Source organism: Desmodus rotundus, chromosome 5 (assembly GCF_022682495.2).
Source record: "Desmodus rotundus isolate HL8 chromosome 5, HLdesRot8A.1, whole genome shotgun sequence".
Lineage (NCBI taxonomy): Eukaryota > Metazoa > Chordata > Mammalia > Chiroptera > Phyllostomidae > Desmodus > Desmodus rotundus.
This window is the reverse complement of record NC_071391.1, coordinates 66,217,180-66,236,356: the sequence shown is the minus strand read 5'-3', so window position 1 is coordinate 66,236,356 and position 19,177 is coordinate 66,217,180. Positions and strand designations below refer to the sequence as shown.

The 19,177-nt window shown below is 38.5% G+C and overlaps 1 protein-coding gene across 3 annotated transcripts in view; it reads left to right on the top strand.

The window, feature by feature from the left end:
• ARHGAP42 (Rho GTPase activating protein 42) overlaps positions 1-19,177 on the top strand; it is a 245,838-nt gene that overhangs the window by 136,439 nt on the left and 90,222 nt on the right. For 2 of the 3 annotated variants that reach the window (XM_024574588.3, XM_045183572.2), the window contains exon 4: positions 1,772-1,843. The exons of the other annotated variant lie outside the window; for it this stretch is intronic. In XM_024574588.3, the coding sequence (XP_024430356.1) occupies positions 1,772-1,843 (72 nt within the window). The remainder of the gene's footprint in view (positions 1-1,771; positions 1,844-19,177) is intronic. 3 annotated transcript variants of the gene reach the window in all.

The window sequence follows — 19,177 nt, the reverse complement described above, 5'->3', positions numbered from 1 at the left end:
CAAATACATTAGATCATGCTTGTTCCCAGCAAAAACATTCAGTAGATGTTAGCCTTTATTTTTGCTCTTTTTCCAAATTACGTTGAAGTGTCCACGACACTTCATTGTCAGGTCCCCTCGTGCAAACTTAACTTTAAAAGCAGAATTAGCTATTTATGTCTGTGACATCTGGACATTTATGTGTGTGTTTATATGTATTTGGGCTTCCATGAAAGCAAAGAGGATTTAGGGAGTGAGAATGAAAAGTGAGCCACTTTGCTGCTGTTTCCAGTCACCCCTCTCTAGTCAGAGGCCTGTGCAGTGTGTCTGGAAGGGCGCCTCGCTGAGCTCACCATTGGGACTGAGGTGATGGATGTCAGAGGTGGCCACACGTGCCCCCACCAAGGTATCCAGACCCTCGATGTCTTAGAAAGAATCTTGAGTATTGGTCTACTTTCTGTGCACAGGATTTTAGCTGTCTTTTTAAGCTGTGTAATATGGAGAATGACGGAATCTTGGAAGGCATGGACACTCTAGTTTTTTATTTTTGTGTATGCTCTCTCAGTGCATTTAGACTCTGGAATTTAGAAAATTCCAGAGTCAAGAAAACTTGACTAGAAAATGACCAGTTTATTGAAAATAAGTGAAAGTAAAACCCTTTTTTTGGAATTTTAAAATTTTGATAGAATTTCAGACTTGCAGAAAAGTTATAAGAATAATATAAGGAATGCCTGTACATACTTTAACCTACTTTAAAATAGAGTAATATATTAAAATATTTTTTCATCTTAGCAGTTGCTAATTATATACTAGCTCATGTTACCACAGTGGTAGATGAAATTTTGTTAGTTCGGCCTGCTCTCCCTGCCCCACCAAGCTGCTCTGAGATGTCATTGACATATAGCAGTGTGCGAACCTCAGGTGCACCTGTTGATTGGATACATTTATGTATTGCAAAACGATTGCCCCCATGGCATCAGCTAACACCTCCATCCTGTCACATGATTACCATTTCTTTCTGTGGTCAGACATTTAAGATCCTACATTTGATTTAAGTGCTTTTTAAAGGATTTTTTAAATCAAGATTTCCTTCCAGTGTGATGTTACTCTTAGAAATGTTTGTCTCCTTGCATTCAGTCCCTGATTCCTGTGTCTTGAACCCTCTCCCAGTATTTTTACAGATCAATATGAAAAAGTTTATGTTTTAAAGTGTTAGGGAACTCCCAGTTTGGAGTTTGGGGCTAAAATGCTGTTCGTTGAGAAGTGATCAACTACCATTTTAGTATAGTTGGAAATATGAGAACATTCAAGAGAATCCCAAGTGTAAGGATGCTAATGAAATAGGAAAAAGAATAAGCCTTATTTTATTTTTCAGTTGTATAATTATAATGTTCTAGTGGCAAAATGGAGGAGCTTTTGTGTGGTTGGAATTAGAAATGATGCTTGAATAGACTACATTAAAACAGTGTAATTAAAGGTATTTATAAATTTAATATCCAATATGCTATTTCTTAGTTATATCTTATGATAAGAAATTTAAATATTTAAACTAAGATACTACACATGTACTTATTTTCACATTTTGTCAGGATTAAGTGAAATAATTTGCAAGAACAGCTTAATTATAAAGTATAAAAAGACTATATAATATGTGAGGTATTTTTATTTCATTTATAGAAGCAAACAAGAGAAAAAACCTGTTTATTTAAAGGAAGTAAATAAAGGAGTCATCTTTTATTAATATTTTATGAGGTTATACAGAATTTAATGTATTTGCATTTTTTAATTTCAGATTCAAAATGCTAATGATGTATTAATTGCGCCACTTGAGAAATTTCGCAAAGAACAAATAGGTGCAGCAAAAGTAAGTGTTACATTTTATTTTTCTTCAGATATTCTCCCGGTAATTAAAGATGACATAATTTCAGATGTTAACATTTTTGAAATTAGAATGACCTTTTAAAATTCTGCATGTCATTTTTGACTTTTGCACTGAGCCTATTACAAGGGCTGGAATGCTTTTAAACATAAGAGATAGTAGTCTTCTACTGAATAGAGAGAAAGTCAGTGTAAGTGAGTTCCTTCCATCCCCACAATTGCAGGAAATTAAATACAGTTGTATAGTTTTGGTGAAATAATGAGCTTTGTTCCTAACACCTATAAAATAAAAATTAGGCACAGGGTATATTAAAAATTCATGCAGTTATTTTAAAGGAACTTTTATTATTTATTGTATTTTTTCATTATTAATGAAAACATGTGTTTGAGGAAAAACCTTAGGCATGTTTGTCAAGCCTTTGCATTAATGTTTAGTTGATTATACACCAATTAAAATTTCCCTGAGTGTAATATTTTCTGAAATTTGCTTGCATCTTTTTTCTTAGATCTGCATTTTAACCTGAACACCATTATGTAAAGACATAAAACTTTGGGTTTTCAAAACAGAACTCATCATCTAGCATGTTTCCCTGATTCTTTCTCTGTTTTGGTTTTCTGTTTGGTCAGTGATGACCCCCTTCCCCATTCGAGCAATGTTACCTATTCTACTGCAGATATACTTTTCCTTCTTTCCCCCATCTCTTCTGTCTGAAGTATTGAATGAAACAGCCTACTAGTTGGTCTGCACACTCCTATCCTAATCTGTTAACAGATTTCCCCATCTTTGTCTTTCTTTAATGGTGAAACCTTCCGTTGTTCTCTGTGAGACAGTTTAATCCTGATCACGGAAGCTTTCCACACTGTGCCCATTTGCTGCATTTCAGTATACCTCTGTCCATGGCTTTGCCCAACCTCTTTTCTCTCCCTGGAACATTTCTTACCCTTCCCTTGTTGACATCTTGTTAGCTTTCCGTGGCTTATCACCCAGCACCAGAAAGAAGCCTCCCTTACACAGGCCTTTCCTCATTCACTTCTCTTCCAGAATCGATAACCACCACCCCCCCCCCCCCCCCGCCCCATCCCATATAATCTAATAGTCCTCATTCCTTATTTTCTGTAGAAAGCTATCACACTGTGCCTTGAATTAGTTTTATGTACATTTCTCCACCAACTATGAACAATTATCAAGTCAGGGACTAAGCCAGAACCATGTCTGTGCTAATTAATGCGGCAAACATTTATCAATGTCATGGTTGGCCTACTTGTGGCAAGCCTGGTGGTTAAAATGAAGGGATCCAACTATAAACAAGGCCACTGGGATCCCTGCACTTGTGTCCCTTACTGTCTTTTGTGGGAAACAGACACTAACATCATTGCAAATGCACTGAGGGTTGGGATGCAAAGTGTAGGGTGCTTCATGAGAGTCTAATTGATGGAACTGACCTCGTCCTCAGAACTGGGAAATGTCTTCTGGAGGAGTTGTTGGTTAAGCAGAGAAATAAGGGGTGAGAAAGAAATAGCTAGACATGGGCATATAAGGATGGGAAGGGGAGAACCTTTTATACCTTCCTGAAGAAGGAACAAAGTGGGTGTGAATCAAGGCCTTGAAGGAGGAAAAAGGCTGGCATTTTAAAGGAAAGAGACCCAGTGTGTAGGGACCGTGGGGATGGAGGACATGTGCAGAAACTTTATTAATGGTCCATGGTATCCTATTCCTCATTCTAAGGGCACTGGTGAGCCACAGAGAAGTTGCAGGTAGAGGCGTGATACTATATTCACATTTTCAGGTATTATTCTAGTTCCACGTCATTAGAGGATGCAAGACTCCTCTTGTGCAAACCGGTTTGGAGCTATTGGATAGGGCCTTTAGACTGAGAAGGTGATGGTGGCTGTGGAGACCAAGGGGTATATTTCAGAGGAAAATGGAAAGGGATAGATAGGAAATGGGTTACACATTGAGAAGTGAGGAATAGGACATTTCAAAAATGACTCCCAGGGGACTGGGATGCATAATTGGGTGGCTTTGAAGCCACTTACTGAGATAGGCAGCATTTCTGTTTGGATGGCAAGGATGGGGATTTGGGCTTTTAGATGTAATGAGTTCAGTGTTCCTCCAAGTGGAGGTGTGTAATCAGATCTGAATTAGAAATACACCTTAGGGAATAATTGTTCTCTAGGTGGTAACCAAGATCATGGTAGATTTGAATCCCACTGGGAGAGAGTGGAGGAGAGGAGTTATAATCTGAGAACTCTCAACATTTGATGTTTGGGGAAAGAAAAACAGGATGGATAGAAAGACTGAGAAGGAAGGGGCAGAAGAAGGAAGAAAATAACAAAAATGTGGTATTCCAGAGCAAGGAAGAGTCTTTTCAAGAATACAAATAGCTGGTGTTTATTGACATCTGTATGGTAGGGGTTCTCACTGAACTCTCACACCTGTGTCCTGACGAAATCCCTGAAGCCACCTGTGATGTGAGTGAGAGTGTTACAGTGCGGACAATGGTGAGTGGCCCCAGATCACGGAGCTGGGAAGCCATACGGCGGAGGTTAAATCAAGCCGCTTTACTTCACAGCCCTGATTTACAATATTTCACTTCATCAATTTTTATCAGTAAAAAAGCTTTGTGAAAAATTCTCTTTTTTTTAATGCAGGACACTCTAAACTTTATGTCCCATTGAAAATAGTAAATTTCATGTGTGTATGGATTATTCTTATTTGAAGGTTTCGATTAGCTGCGGTTGTGGTAACATGAGCAATTACACCCATTTTATTTTTTAAACATCGTAATTGATGGACAGACCCACAGAGAGCGCACAGTAGTAGCCTGTGCCTTTGCCTACTCATTAGAAGGTTAAACCTGTGGCTAAATGGAATCAAATGAAATGTTGCGCATAAAGATTAGCATTTGGTCTTTGGGTGATGATTGTTTTATTTGCCTGATGCTCATAATACTAAATTGATTCTAAGCTGCTAAGTAGTTTTTGTTTGTTTTTGTTTTTTAGTAAAGTGAATAAAATGCAGTTATTTTCTTCCGAAATATACATTTGAATATATTTCAGTTTTCTTTTGGAAACATCATGGTAGGAATAGAAATCCTTCAAAGTGTTTATCTTTTTTTATTGCTTTATTTGCTGTTTCACTTAGGTATTGCCTTACTTGGTAAATAAAGTTGATTCTAGAAATGACACTCTGCTGCTTTTCGCAGAGCGGAGGTTTCCCACAAGCGTGCTCAGACCGATGAGCCAGCTGGAAGGTGAGAGTGTCTATTAAGTGTAGAATCCACTGCAGTCAGCAAACCTCCGTAGCGTGGTCCGAGTGGAAAACGCTGAGTCAAAGTGGCCGGCTCCTCACGACCAGATGATCCTATTTAACTGGAGTGGATGAAGTCCATGGACCACAAACATTTCCTTTGTAGTGTGTTCTATGGCGCTTTGAGACACCTGATACTTCGCTGTGGAAAGCGCAGTGCTGAATGAGTTACAGTTGGGGGGGGGGAGCCCCATGTGTCTGTGAGAGGCCTTGGGAAAGGTTAACGATGGGCTTGTTGAAGTCAAGGACAGAGGAGATGGGTCCTGCGTTTTCAGTGGCTAAAGATTAGAAGAATTATCTATGAACAGTTGTCCAGAGAGTATTTATTTAAAGGTTCTTAGTCTAGTGATATTCACAGAATGGGGTGGTTTGCAGGCCTGGCCTGTTACATGTGTCAGAATGTCGTAGTGTTGGATGTTTGGTTTCTTTAATGTGTCTTCTAATACTCTGCCAGTCTATCTATGTCTTTGAAATGAGTGGAAGTAGGTATTCAGAACTCTTAATACCCCCAGGAATTTTCACAACACGAATACATCTCGAACAGCATTATAACAGAGCTGGATGAATTATAATTTGTTTCCACATTTTCGTATAAATCGACAGCTGTATTTCATTGGTAATACTGAAAAGCTGCTCCTTGTCCCCAGAGAGAATCAACTGTAAGTCATATCTGTACTTTTCACGCATGTTTCTGTGCAAACTGACTCATCCCAATAAAACACAAATACACAATGGGGAAGTGTGTGTGTTTCTGTGGATGTGTGTGTGCAAACAAATACAGACCAGACTATGAGATATTTTAAGAGATGGAACTGACTTTCAAGAGGCCAGTGCTCACATTCCACATGTAAACAGACTGGCCACCTAGTTGGTGACACCATGAGGGATAGAATGTAATTCCTCAGACCCGGGTCAGTCTGCTGCCGGGAGGCAATTTTCTCAAATGCTTCCCAGAATGATAGTCTGCAGTTTCTTTTACACATTTACAATTAAGGCAGGAATGTAAGGCAGATACATGAACAGGGGTAAAAGCAAAGCAGGTACATCTCTATGGTTGGATTACAGGATAGATAACAGGATTATGTGTTCTTTTGAGGGTGGTTATACTTCTTAATGGTATGAAAAAGAAGTATTCCAAAGATCTGTTAATTTCAAAGACAAGTTAACCTAGAGGCACAGAAATAATGGACAGGGCTTGCTTAAGGCAAAGATAACATTGTTACAGGCCCCGGGCCTGACTCCCCGTGGGTGACCTGCCCCATCAGGAATTTATGATCAGGTTGTCCTGTGAGGCTGCTTCTGGTGAGATTTATTACAGCAGCCTTTTCGTCCACACCAGCAGTCTTTCATTCCTCCAGGCCGTTCTTTAGAATACTCTTTTGTGAGATATTTTATTTCCTTTACCTTTAGCAAACAAACGATTCAGTGTGAAGTATCTTAATTATAAAAATGTTTTGAATATGTCCAAGCTTGCCCACTTTGAATCAGGTGAAGTTCATATATTTCCCTTGATTTAAAAATTCCCACCTCATAGTGGGGATTTAACACTGACTGGTTTCATTGGGGATAAAGGAGGCTTGAGAAGTACTGCCTATAAAAGCTAAAAGATACTTTTTTATTTATATGGGAAATGTTTTTCAAGGCTGATTTCTCAAAAGAAACTTTACAGGCTAGAAGGGATTGGCAAGAAATATTCAAAGTGATGAAAAGCAAGGACCTAAAACTAAGATTACTCTACCCAGCAAATCTATCACTTACAATTGAAGAACAGATAAAGAATGTTCCAGACCAAAAAAAAAAAAAAAAAAGGTAAAAGAGTTCATCATTACCAAACCATTATTACATGAAATGTTAAAGCACCTTCTATGCCCTGGCTGCTGTGGCTGAATGGATTGAATGCCAGTCTGCGAACCAAAGGGTCACTAGTTAAATTCCCAGTCAGGGCACATGCCTGGGTTGCAGACCCGGTCCCCAGTAGGGGGCACATGAGAGGTAACCACACATTGATGTTTCTCTCCTTCACTTTCTCCCTCCCTTCCCCTCTCTCTAGAAATAAATAAATGAAATCTTTTTTTTTTTAAAAAAGGGGGTCTTCTTTAAGAATAAGGTCAAAAACATAAACAATAAAATGGCAGTAAATACATATCAATCAACAATTGATTCTAAAAACCAAAGTAAACAAACAAGCAGAATAAAAGAGAATCATACTACAGGGAACATTTTGATGTTTGCCAGTGGGAGGGGGCCGGGGGGTGGATAGGCAGAAAAGGTGAGGGGATTAGGAGTACAGATCCGTGGTTACAGAGTAGTCACAGAGATGTAAAGCACAGCATAGGAATAGAGTAGACAAAGCACGTCCATGTGCGACCCATGGACGTGGACAACGATGTGGGGACTGCCTGGGGGAGTGAGTGGGCGGGGTATGGGGGGACCCAGGGGGAAAAACTGGGAAAACTGTAATAGCATAAAGAATAAATATATAATTTTAAAAAGACTGATTTTCACTTTTAATTGGACCTTAATAGAACTCATGAACATTCCTCTATGGTTCAAATACAAAAATAAAGTCATATTAGTCATTTCATTATAGAACTTTTTTCTCTTTACATTGATTTCACATCGAAGACTGATGGAACCTGATGATTCTTGCCCCTTTGTTCTGTCTGTAGTAGAGTTTGATTCTGTCTCTGAACATTTCTTTATTATTTTGCAAATTGTAATTATTTTAGCATTTAGTATCTAAAAAATCTATAGAGAATTGTCATGATTAATTCCTGTTATAGCCTTAGATTTCTTTCCTTCATGTGGAAAATGGCTGTACTCTAATTTGTTGTTTGAAATATACAAACGGCTTAGAGAGAATCTAGAAGGATTACAGATGCTTTACTTATTCCAAATTATAAAGTTTTGGTCACTGAACTGAATTATTTATCTAATTTAAGAGATAACACTTTTGACTCATGACGAGAACATCTGAAACAGCATGGTTTACAGGGTCAGATGTGGATGAGGTCAGCGTGCTTTTTCTCTTCCGTGTTGATGAGTCCTAAGAGAGCAGTCAGGACTGGCTTCTCACATGCTGCTGACGGCCGCTGCGCTGAGTCCCTGTCTCCTGGACAGATGTTTTGTGGCAACGGCTGTCTTTGGGACTGAATTCTCTGGGCAAACTGTGAGCCATTTAATAGTTGTTTTGAAACTGTTTGTAATTCCCTTTATTGTACATCTAGTTAGTAGACCCTATTATGTTATACCGGGTTTCAGAATTACTGACTTTTATTATTTGATCTTTTTAAACAATAATAGTAATACCCTTCATAATAATTAACCATGTACTGCCCTAAGCACTTTACCTTTAAACTCATTTGATCCTCACAACCAACATATTAGGTAAGAAAACTGTTATATTCACTTAGTAGGTAAAGAAACCGAGGTGCAGGAAAGCTAAGTAGATGGGCCGAGGCCACCTAACCAGTGAGGTGGAGAATCCGAGTTTAATCAGAAATGAGACAAAGCCTGGACATCTTCTTTCGTAGCGCCACCACCTGTTTGCTGGTTCCTTTAAAGAAAAATCCCAAACAAGGAAAATTCGTTGGTTAGCCCTTTTGGGGAGTAAGATAACACCTTATAATTATTTAAGAGTAAGTTCTGTAGAGTCACACAAACTTGAGATCAAAACCTGGCCCTCCAAACCTGTAGGAATTATGAACTTGGGTAAATAATTACCTCTTTTAAGCCTTAATTTCCCCATCTGAAAAACGGAGGAAGTAAAAGAACCATCTTCATAAAATTGCTATGAGAGTATGATTTGACATTTCATATAAATTTCCTGGCATAATTTCTTTTACATAGTGAGCACTAAGCTATTAATTGCTTTTGTTTTATAATTAATAATAACTATTGTTATTGTATACTTTCTGTCAATATTAACCAAAGTATTGCAACCAGAATAAGGTCATTGTTCATCATGTAGGCTATTTTGCCGTATTTTGTTTCGAGCACAGAGGGAGACAAATCTCACTTGACAGTTAAATATTGATAGAGTGTGGTTCACAAGGCCACCACACAAGAGGGCTTTAGAAGGCCATTACTCATAATTAATAATACTATACAAGTTATGGATCACTGGTTCTTACAGCACTCTTACAAAGTAGGAAGTGTCCTCATGTTCATATAACTCACCTGAAACATGACTTTCACCCAGAAAAATTGTGCAGCATTGCTAACAACACAGGGGTGCCCTCGTCCTCTTTCTGGGATCCAAATCCAAGCCTCCTGAAGCCTCAGTAATTTTGGCACCGTGCCCTGCCTTCATCCATGTAAACTTTTTTTGTAGTTAATAGTGTGTTTTTACCGTCCTTACAACATCTGTATGAGGCGAGGATCAGCCCTGTTTGACCTCACTGCCCTCCGTAGAGAAACAAACCAGATCACATTTCCTGGGGGCAGGATGTTGGCAGTGGTCTGTACGGGACAGGTGTCACCCTTCCGTGTCTCTGTGGATCACAAAGTCCGTTGGTATCATGTTTTCATGTACGTCTCAAAGCTTGCCAGTCATAGGGAAAAGCTGAGCCTCCCATCGAGTTAGAAATCACCCGAAAGCCATTCTGCTGAGCATGTTAAGTCAACTTATAATATTATATGTGTTTATGTGATTGTGTGTTAAATGCATATGTGTGTTTGCATACATATACAGATTATTATAACTTTATTAAATGGCTACTATGTGCTCAGATAGAATAAGCTCTTATGTTCTGATTTGATTATAATAAATTATAGATTATCACTATTTGATTATAATAAATTATAGAGAAGATTATCACTATTGTACCTCCTAATTATTCTTATGTTGATGCCTGATGACTAATACTTAGGAAACATTTTAAGCTTCTTCACGAATTGTACTTTTACGAAAGAGTTTTATGCTAATTTTAGGTCAAATGTACAGTTTTTAAAAAAGATTAATGCAATTTACAATGTCATACATAAATCATAATTAATGAAATGTAGTGGAATCTTACTATGTCATTGTTGAATTCAGTAGTTGAGAATGAATCCTTGCTATACACTAAGATTATTTTCGCTCTTTAGCGGTCAGCCTTCTTGGATGAGAATCAAGCCTTTCTCCATGTAATGAGGTCTTCTCTGTAGCAAATACAGTTACTTACAGTTAACCTGCTGGAAGGAGATGCTCCAGTTAACTAAGGAAAGTTTTCCGGGTCTCTTTCTTTCAGCAGGGACAGCAGTGAGAAGTTGAGAAGCTCCACTTGGAGCGCGTCCACAGAGCAGATTTCCCGTGTGAACGCTGCACCTGCTCTAGGAAACAAGGCGGTTTCCTTGGTTTAAGAGCTGGTGTTTTATTTGTAGACACGTTCTTTCCTCTGCTGCATCTACTGGCTGCCCTACTGTCGAAGAATTTTCTACATGGTAGTTTATGCTTCTAACATCATTTCATGATATGTACTTTGGCCCTGAGCCTCGCTATACACACATTGCTATTTTTACTGACACCTTCTTTGTTCGAGATCACAGTCTTTTCATTGGCCCTTGAAGCGGTTGGGAGTGTTACCAGTGTTTTCTTTTTTTCGAATTTATATATTTAGAAATATTCTATAACACTTAGGAGACTTCTTGTTGACTTCTGTGGAAAACTCAAACAGCACCACAATAAAATTGGGAACATTTTATTTTCCACTTACATTTTAGGCTTCACAGCAAGTTGCAGGTACAAATAGGAGCGCACTGCAAGCAGTGAGTGAAGGTGGGTGTAGAGTATGCGTCACGTGATGTTTGCCGTGGAGCTTTGGTAAAATGACTGCCGTCAGCAGGCTCAGCCATCGCGTTTTATTTTACTTATTTTTTTGCTTTGAATGACATTCCACTTTTATGTTGGCTACCTATGTGATGGCGAGTCATCTAAAATGCATCTTAATTAGTTTGTTCTGTGTTTATGGGAAATCCTGCATTAGTCAGAAAACCTATTTTTAAGGCTTTACATTTTTTTCAGTTACAGCATACATTCCATTGTGTGTTTTAAATGTATACTTTAATAGTTGCTTGTTTGTTGAGAGAACACACAAAAATATTTAGGGTAATCTAGGACAGGAGAAGGGATGAAAGATTTCTAAATCCGTTTTATAGAATACTAATTTTTGCACCTTATTATCTATTCTTTGCAGTTGTTGCAAATGTATTATGCCCACATTTGATTTTAATGGTATTTTATTGGGCTGTTCGTGTTGCCCTCACCTATATTTTATGTACATCAAATTTGAATTAAAACTTTGTAATACACATTGAAGTAACTGGAAACCCTATAAAGCCTGTGAATCAGTGAGTTAGCAATTTAGGAAACTTCTATAGAATGAAGAGCTAAATTGTGAAGAACCCCAGACTACTTCCCCTACAAAATTAAGTAAAACTTTTTGTTACATATGAAATATACATATTTTAATGTTCACCACAAATAATGTACGGAGCACCCAGTGTCCACGTTGCCAGGGTCAGTATTTACCAGGAAGCTTCCACATTTGCTGAACATCTGTTAAATTTAGTTATTCTTACTATGATATTGTTTCAACTTACTGAAATCTTGTTTTCTATAAACAGTTTCGATATTTTCATTGGTCTTGTTAAATTTAGTAATGAAACTGGACATGAAGCTCCAAAGTGTCTGGTTACTATAACATCCAAAGAAGCATCAATATTGAAGAATAAAATTGTCTCCCTTGTCACTGTTTATGCCTCATTGTTTATTCAGATCTAAATACAAGCTCAGCAGTTCTTAAGTAGAGCTCTTTGATTCCATAGCTCCCTAATAGTCTTTTCGGATTTGATGGTGAGACTTCCAGTGTTTCAGTTACTTCATTCCAAAGTAATGAGATCTTTTGGCATCTAGATGTTATCGTCTAATATACTGGCATGTTCTCCTCTACTGCCTCACCCTCTTTTCCCAGCCCTCAGTCACTAGAAATTTGATTAGCATGCCCTCATCCATCTTGTTTGAAGTCCTTAATACAAAAACTTTCAACTAGACAGTGATGATCTGCTTTGTATCAGACATAGTGCTAAATTTTGGGGATGCAAAAATAAAAATGATGCTTGCCTTTATGGAGCTCCCACTGTAACAGAAGAAGCTCCAGAGAAGCAAATAATTACATGGAATGGGACCAGTGATGTATCTGAAATATACACATAATAGTTTGTGAGTGCAGTAGAAGGAGCAATTTACTCTGCTTAACCAGGGAAGCTGGCAAAGGCTTCTGTGAAGTTGTAGTATTTAGCAGGTGCAGTTTAAGGCTGGATGAAATGTTCCAGTCAGTACGAGGGAAAACAGTATCCCAGGCAAAAGGAGAAGAGTCCTAGTGGTATAAAAATGTTGTGACCTGGTTTAGAAATTCGGCATACTCTGGTTTGATTTTCAGAGCTATTTTTAAAGCCATGAACCACATTAAGAAATGCTTTTTACATCATAATTGAGTGATTATATTTGCTAACATAATTCTGTTTCTACATGTGATGTAATATGATGTTTTCCATTGTACTCTAGTCCACTTCATTAAGACAAATGTTGGTTATAAACTGTGAAACTGATCACATAACCCACCTGTATCTCGTCCCCCAGAGTGTGAGTAAATCCCGGGCCATGGTGAGCATGCCTATGTAGATGGAAGTGAAGTCAAACCAGTGAGAAGTGAGGCGGGGAATATCCAGCTGGGGCAGAATGATGAAGAGTTTTGGGCTGTGCCAAGGAGTTTCTGTTTGTTTGTTTTTGTTTTTTATTTTGTTTTGGTTAACAAAAATCATGTTAATAGACATCCTGTGTGTCACCCAGTGTTCTAGGTAGCTCCAATGTATTTGTTAATCTTTACAACAACCCTGTGAAGGAGGGGTTATTTTCACTCTCTTCTTACCAGGGAGTAAACCGAGCCACAGAGAGTGCAGTGTGGTTTGTCTAGGATTGGGCAGCGAGTGAGTGACAAAGCAGGGACCGAACCCAGGCAGTTTGGCTCTAAGGCACACGTTCCGAATCAGCACTACACTCCTGTGGCCGTTGAGTCTTGAACCTGTATTTCAAGGAGATAGTTTGTAAGCATTGTGAAAGCTGGAGTGGGAGGGACCACCACCAGCCAAGGATTCTTCACTGTTTGCATTAGAATGCTCATGACAAATTCTGTTCTACCACCGGGGATCCGATCGTGTTTGTGCCCCGGCTGGCCACACAAGGCTGCTAACTGGAAAACCCCACCGGCAGGAGGGGGAGGGGAGACACCTCAGGCCTGTGTTAGATCACAAAGGTCTTTGACTCTGAGTTCGCACCAGTTACCCTCTCGTGAATTATAAGCCTGCTCTTTTCTGTAAACTTAGAGATGAGCCTCATCATTAGTCCTTAGTTTTCCTCAAGGGCACCATTTTCTCAATCTCCGCTTTCATTCAGCGGCACCTGCCATTGGAATGCTTTTCTACTGAGTTCGTATGAGTTCCCCAGGATACCACATCTTTTCTTTCTTAAAATTTACTTCTGTCCTTCCCTTTGGGCAGGAGAGGCTTACCTCCCCTTTGTGAATTCCGCTGTTACCGAGTTTCCGAAGGAAGGGTGGCAAAGGAGAGATGGAGTCCACCATCCTGTGTGGTATTCTTAGCAGTTCTCATGCACCAGCTCCACCTGAGCCCCAGTGAGGGCTGACCAAGGCGACTCCACCCTGCAGCGGAAGGACGTCCTTTGTTCCTGCCCTGAGAACTGTTCATTTCTCTGTTTTCAGACCAGGGTCGGCAAACTGCAGAGCACATCTGACCATTGGCTTGCTTTTGTGTGGCCCATGAACTATGAATGGTTATTACATTTTTAAATGGTTTTAAAAAATCAAAAGGATAATATTTTGTGACATGTGAGAATTATGTTAAGTTCCAATGTTATACCTGTAAATAAAGCTTTATTAGAATACAACGTTGCTCATCTATGTATGTATTTTCTATGGTGGCTCTAATGTTACAAAAACAGGGTTGGGTTTGAGGGCCATGTGGCCCTCAAAACATTGAATATTTACTGTTTTGGTCCTTGAGGAAAACATTTGTAAACTCCTGGTCAAAGGCCTAAAACAAATTTCACTTTTCACCCTCCTGCAGTCTTTTAGGTCTTCATGCAAATAGGGCCTTCTCTGGTATTAAAGATTTAGTAATGTGTGTTTGATGATTTGCCTTCCTACTTTGGGAAACCATATAATTTATAGTAAGATGAAGTTGGCCGTGACCTTGAACAGATTAGTAGTTCAAAGTCATATTTGTAACATAAACACCAAAATTTTTTATTTCAAATATTTTTATCTTCATGCAAATCTTTTACATTTGAAGCCAAATACATATTACCAGTTTAGGGCTACGGTTTTGCACACAAGAAGTTTAGAAGAAGGCCCTGGCTGGGTAGTTCAGTGGGTTAGAGTATCATCCCAATATGCCAAGGCTGTGGGTTCGATCCCTGGTGAGGGAACATACAAGAATCAACCAATGAATGTGGAAGTAAAGTGGAACAACAAATCAATGTTTCTCTTTCTCTAAAACCAATAAAATAAAATTAAAAAGTTTTTAAAAATTTAGCCCTAACTAGTGTGAGAGTGCTGGCCTGTGAATGAAAGGGTCACCGGTTTGATTCCCAGTCAGGGCACATGCCTGAATTGCGGACCAGGTCCCCAGTTGGGAGCATGCAAGAGGCAAGCATACATTGATGTTTCTTTCTCTCTTTCTCTCTCCCTCCCTCTCTTTCTAAAAATAAATAAATAAATCTTTTTTAAAAAGTTTAGAAGATGATGAATATCTTTTTTTACCTCTTGTGTAGAACGTATTTAAGTATATAAGAGAAGGCCATGTAAAAACACTTCACAGTTGCATGCTTTTGTTTCAATTTCAAATTGCAACAAAAACTCAAATATGGTGGACAACCCAACAGTGTTGCTTTAAGTAAGAATGTGGTAAATCTCATCATAGGTTTCACTTTGTTTTGTCTGTATGCATTGTTTCTAAGCTATAAAACAAAGCATTCCATTAATAATGGAAAAACTTATTTTCACTTTTTGGGAACATGTAAATAACTCATTTCTTAGCCAACATTATTGAAATTTGTGGATATGTTTGTGTAGACTCAGTGCTAGATAACAAGAAGTATGTTTGAAATGTATATTGAGAAATACAGTCGGGTCTGCCATTTTTAATTTCCAATTATAAACATCTCTCATTGACTTTATTAATAGGTTTTGCTTAATACAGCTTTTGGCCCTTCTGCGATGAGAGTACATTTTGCGTCTTTCTCTTCTGTATATACTCAGTAAAACTATGGAACCCAACTGGATGTTCTCCGGAGACCCTGAAGCCCACGTTTACGTTGGGTGTCTGGTGATGCACTGACTCTGAATTAGAGACATGACCTCCGCAATTACTGTAGGAAACACAGTGAGAAGTGAAGTGAGCTCACTGTAGAAAGATTTCAGGCATTGGAAAAACTTGCCTTATTTGGTAAATGTGGTTAACTGGTCCCAGCTGGTAATAATGCTGGGGAGTTCATTGTGAGATGTATTGTCTCTTTAAGAGACAATAGATTTTTTTAATCCATTAGAATTAATATTACATGGTATTCAGATTTTTTTTGATGTGTCATGAACCAAATCGGAAAGAACAGTGTTCAATTTTGAAAATTAAAGCTCAAATGTACTGACATGTTAAAAATGTCCTATTTGTATATTCTAGTTTATTATGTTGTTTACCCTATTTAACCTTTGGGGGATTTTGGTTGAATTTATGCCTTGAAGAACAAGACCCCTTTGGGAAAAAAACTCATGCTTACTTTTTGGCTTTACTATAGTTTAACATGTGCTTTTATAAGTTTACTCTGTGTGTTAGAAATTTAGGATGGGATTTGTTAATTGCATTTCCTTTTATTACCAAGTAGCCCTTCCTATTGTTGATGAAAGAATGTCCAAACCTATAGGAAACTTTTATGAGTTTATATGAGCCAATTTTGAGGACACACCTGGAGGTAAGAGCTCATGAATTGAGAAAATGCACCAGAGAATGGCAGTTTTGCAGTTTATTTTACACATTTAGAATCAAAGATGAAAACATAAGGAAGATCCATGAAATCCACTGGTGGTCGATTAAGAAGATGGGGAGAAAGCAAACTGGGGAAATCTATAGGATTGGATAAAATGCAAAATTGAGAGATACTTCTTTTATTTTTTTATTTTTATTTTTGAAAGATTTTATTTATTTTTAAACAGAGGGGAAGGGAGGGAGAAAGAGAGGGAGATAAACATCACTGTGTGGTTGCCTCTCGCACGCCCCCTACTGGGCACCTGGCCTGCCACCCAGGTACGTATCCTGACTGGGAATTGAACTAGCAACCCTTTGGTTTGCAGGCCGGCACTCAATCCTCTGAGCCATGCCAGCCAGGGCTGAGACACTTCTTTTACATCGGTGTGTACGGGATAGTTAACATTTACAGTAAGTAGAGTTGGTTTGTGGGCAATAAGATGCCGTGAAGAGTTTTGTGGTCTCATTTCTGGTGATCTTGTGCTGGTGGTTGTGCCTCCAAGAGGTCTGGAAGAGAAAATTACTCTGACATTTCAAAGGTATGTTATCCTTGACGAGGAAGAACAATGAATGAATAGACAGAGTGCACTTAGCAAAGACTGACCTTTGCTAAGGAAGCTGTAGGCCTAGGACCTGACTACCTGCCATGATCTGCCCCGTTAGGAGTTTATGATCAGACCGTGCTCTATGGTTACTGAGCTTGTCAGGTCAACTACATAGCTCTGTTTTTGTTCACAATGTTTAGAAAAGACTAACTCCTCATGGCTTCTCCTTATTATCCCTGTCACAGGTTTGGCTTTTCAGAGAGTCAGTTGTTTTTGAAGAAAAAGCACAGAGTTTTGAGTCAAACAGAAGTTGGTTTGACTCCTGGCTCTGCCATGTGTGAACTCAATGATTTCAGGGAAGTTCCTTACCTTTCCTTGTAGTAAGAGGTGAGATGTGTCCTTCCCAGGATTTGTGAGAGTTAATATATGTGTGAAGGTGCCTAGTACTAATCTGATAGTTAATAAATGTCAATTTTCCATTCATTCTATTCCACCAGTGGACATATTCCAGCCTTTCCTTGTTCTCACTTTCAGCTGTCTCCTTTTGGATTGTATTTATATATCAATCCTGTTTGATCCTCTCTATCCCTCATCAATTTTTCTTGTGGTAGCTGGAGAAAGGGGGTCCCATATTCTTATTCAGAATGAACTCCAGTAGAATCAACTAGGAGCTTAGTAGAAATGCAGACTTTTTGGTCCCACCCCAGACTTACTAAGTTAGTAAGTCTGAATTTTGGGGTTGGCCAAAAAGTTCATTCATCTTTTTCCCCCTGTAAGGTGGCTCTAGTAGTATTTAGTTTAACTTCATTTGAAACAATATTGTTAGATTGTATTGTTACAACTGTCATATCAGTATGCACTTAAAAAAACTTATTAAAATTGGTGAATTTTTGTGTAGCCATTTTAATATTGAAGATGGAAGAAAATGAGCAATATTTCTGGAATATTATGCTTTATTATTTCAAGAAAGGTAAAAATGCAACTGAAATGCAGTAACAGATTTGTGCAGTGTATGGAGAAGGTGCTGGGACTGATTGAATGTGTCAAAAGTGCTTTTTCGTGCTGGAAACTTCTCGTTGGATGATGCTCCCTGGTTGGGTAGACCCATTGAAGTTGACAGTGATCAAATTGAGACAATGAGAACAATCAACATTACGCTGTGCAGAAGATAGCTGACATACTCAAAATATCCAAATCCAGAGTTGAAATCATTTGCACCAGCTTGGTTATGTTAATCACTTTGATGTTTGGGTTCCACATAAGTTAAGCCAAAAAAAAAAAAACTGTCTTGACTGTATTTCCAAACGCGATTCTCTGCCTAAACATAGCAGAAATTTTCCATTCTTAAAACAAAATGTGATGGGTGATGAAAACTGGATCTCTTCTGTTCCACATTAGTTTATAATAATGTGGAACAGAAGAGATCACGGGGCAAGCGAAATGAACCACCACCAACCACACTAAAAGGCCAGTCTGCAACCAAAGAAGGTGATGTTGTGTGTATGGTGAATTGGAAGGGAGTCCTCTATTGTGAGCTCCTTCCTGAAAACTAAACAATTAACTCCAGCAGACACTGCTCCCAATCAGACCAACTGCGAAAGCAGCACTCAATGAAAAGCATCCAGAATCAATCAACAGAAAACCCATAATCTTTCATCAGTATAATGCAAGACCGCATGTTTCATTGATGACCAGGCAAAAACTGTTACAGCTTGGCTGGGAAGTTCTGATACATCCCCTGTACTCATGAGGCATTGCACCTTCAGATTTCCATTTATTTTTGGCCTTTGCAAAAAATCACATAATGGAAAAAATTTCAATTCTCTGGAAGACTGCATAAGTACCTGGAACAGTTCTTTGCTCAAAACAATAAAAAGTTTGGGAAGATGGAATTTTGAAGTTGCCCAAAAGATGGCAAGAGGTTGTGGAACAAAATAGTGAATACATTGTTCAATTAAATTATTGGTGAAAATGAAAAATATCTTATTTTTACTTTAAAACCAAACGAACTTTTTGGCCAACCCAGATATCTTCATTTTTCACCACATCTCTAGTTAATTTAGATGCATAATAAAGTGTTTTTAAATGTTGGTTTATCTGTTTATTTTATTTTTCCATGACCATTTATTCCCCTTATACTCTCTCCCATCCACAATCACCACTCTGCTGTCCATGCCCATGAGTCCTTTTTTCTTTTTGCTCAATCTCTCCATCCCGTAATCTCTCCCCACCTTTAGCTGTCATCTCTCTATGAGTCTGTCTCTATTTTGCTCATTTGTTCAGTTTGTTCATCAGATTCCACATATGAGTGAAATCATATGTATTTGTCTTTCTCTGACTGGCTTATTTCACTTAGCATAATGTTCTCTAGTCCCATCCGTGCTGTCGC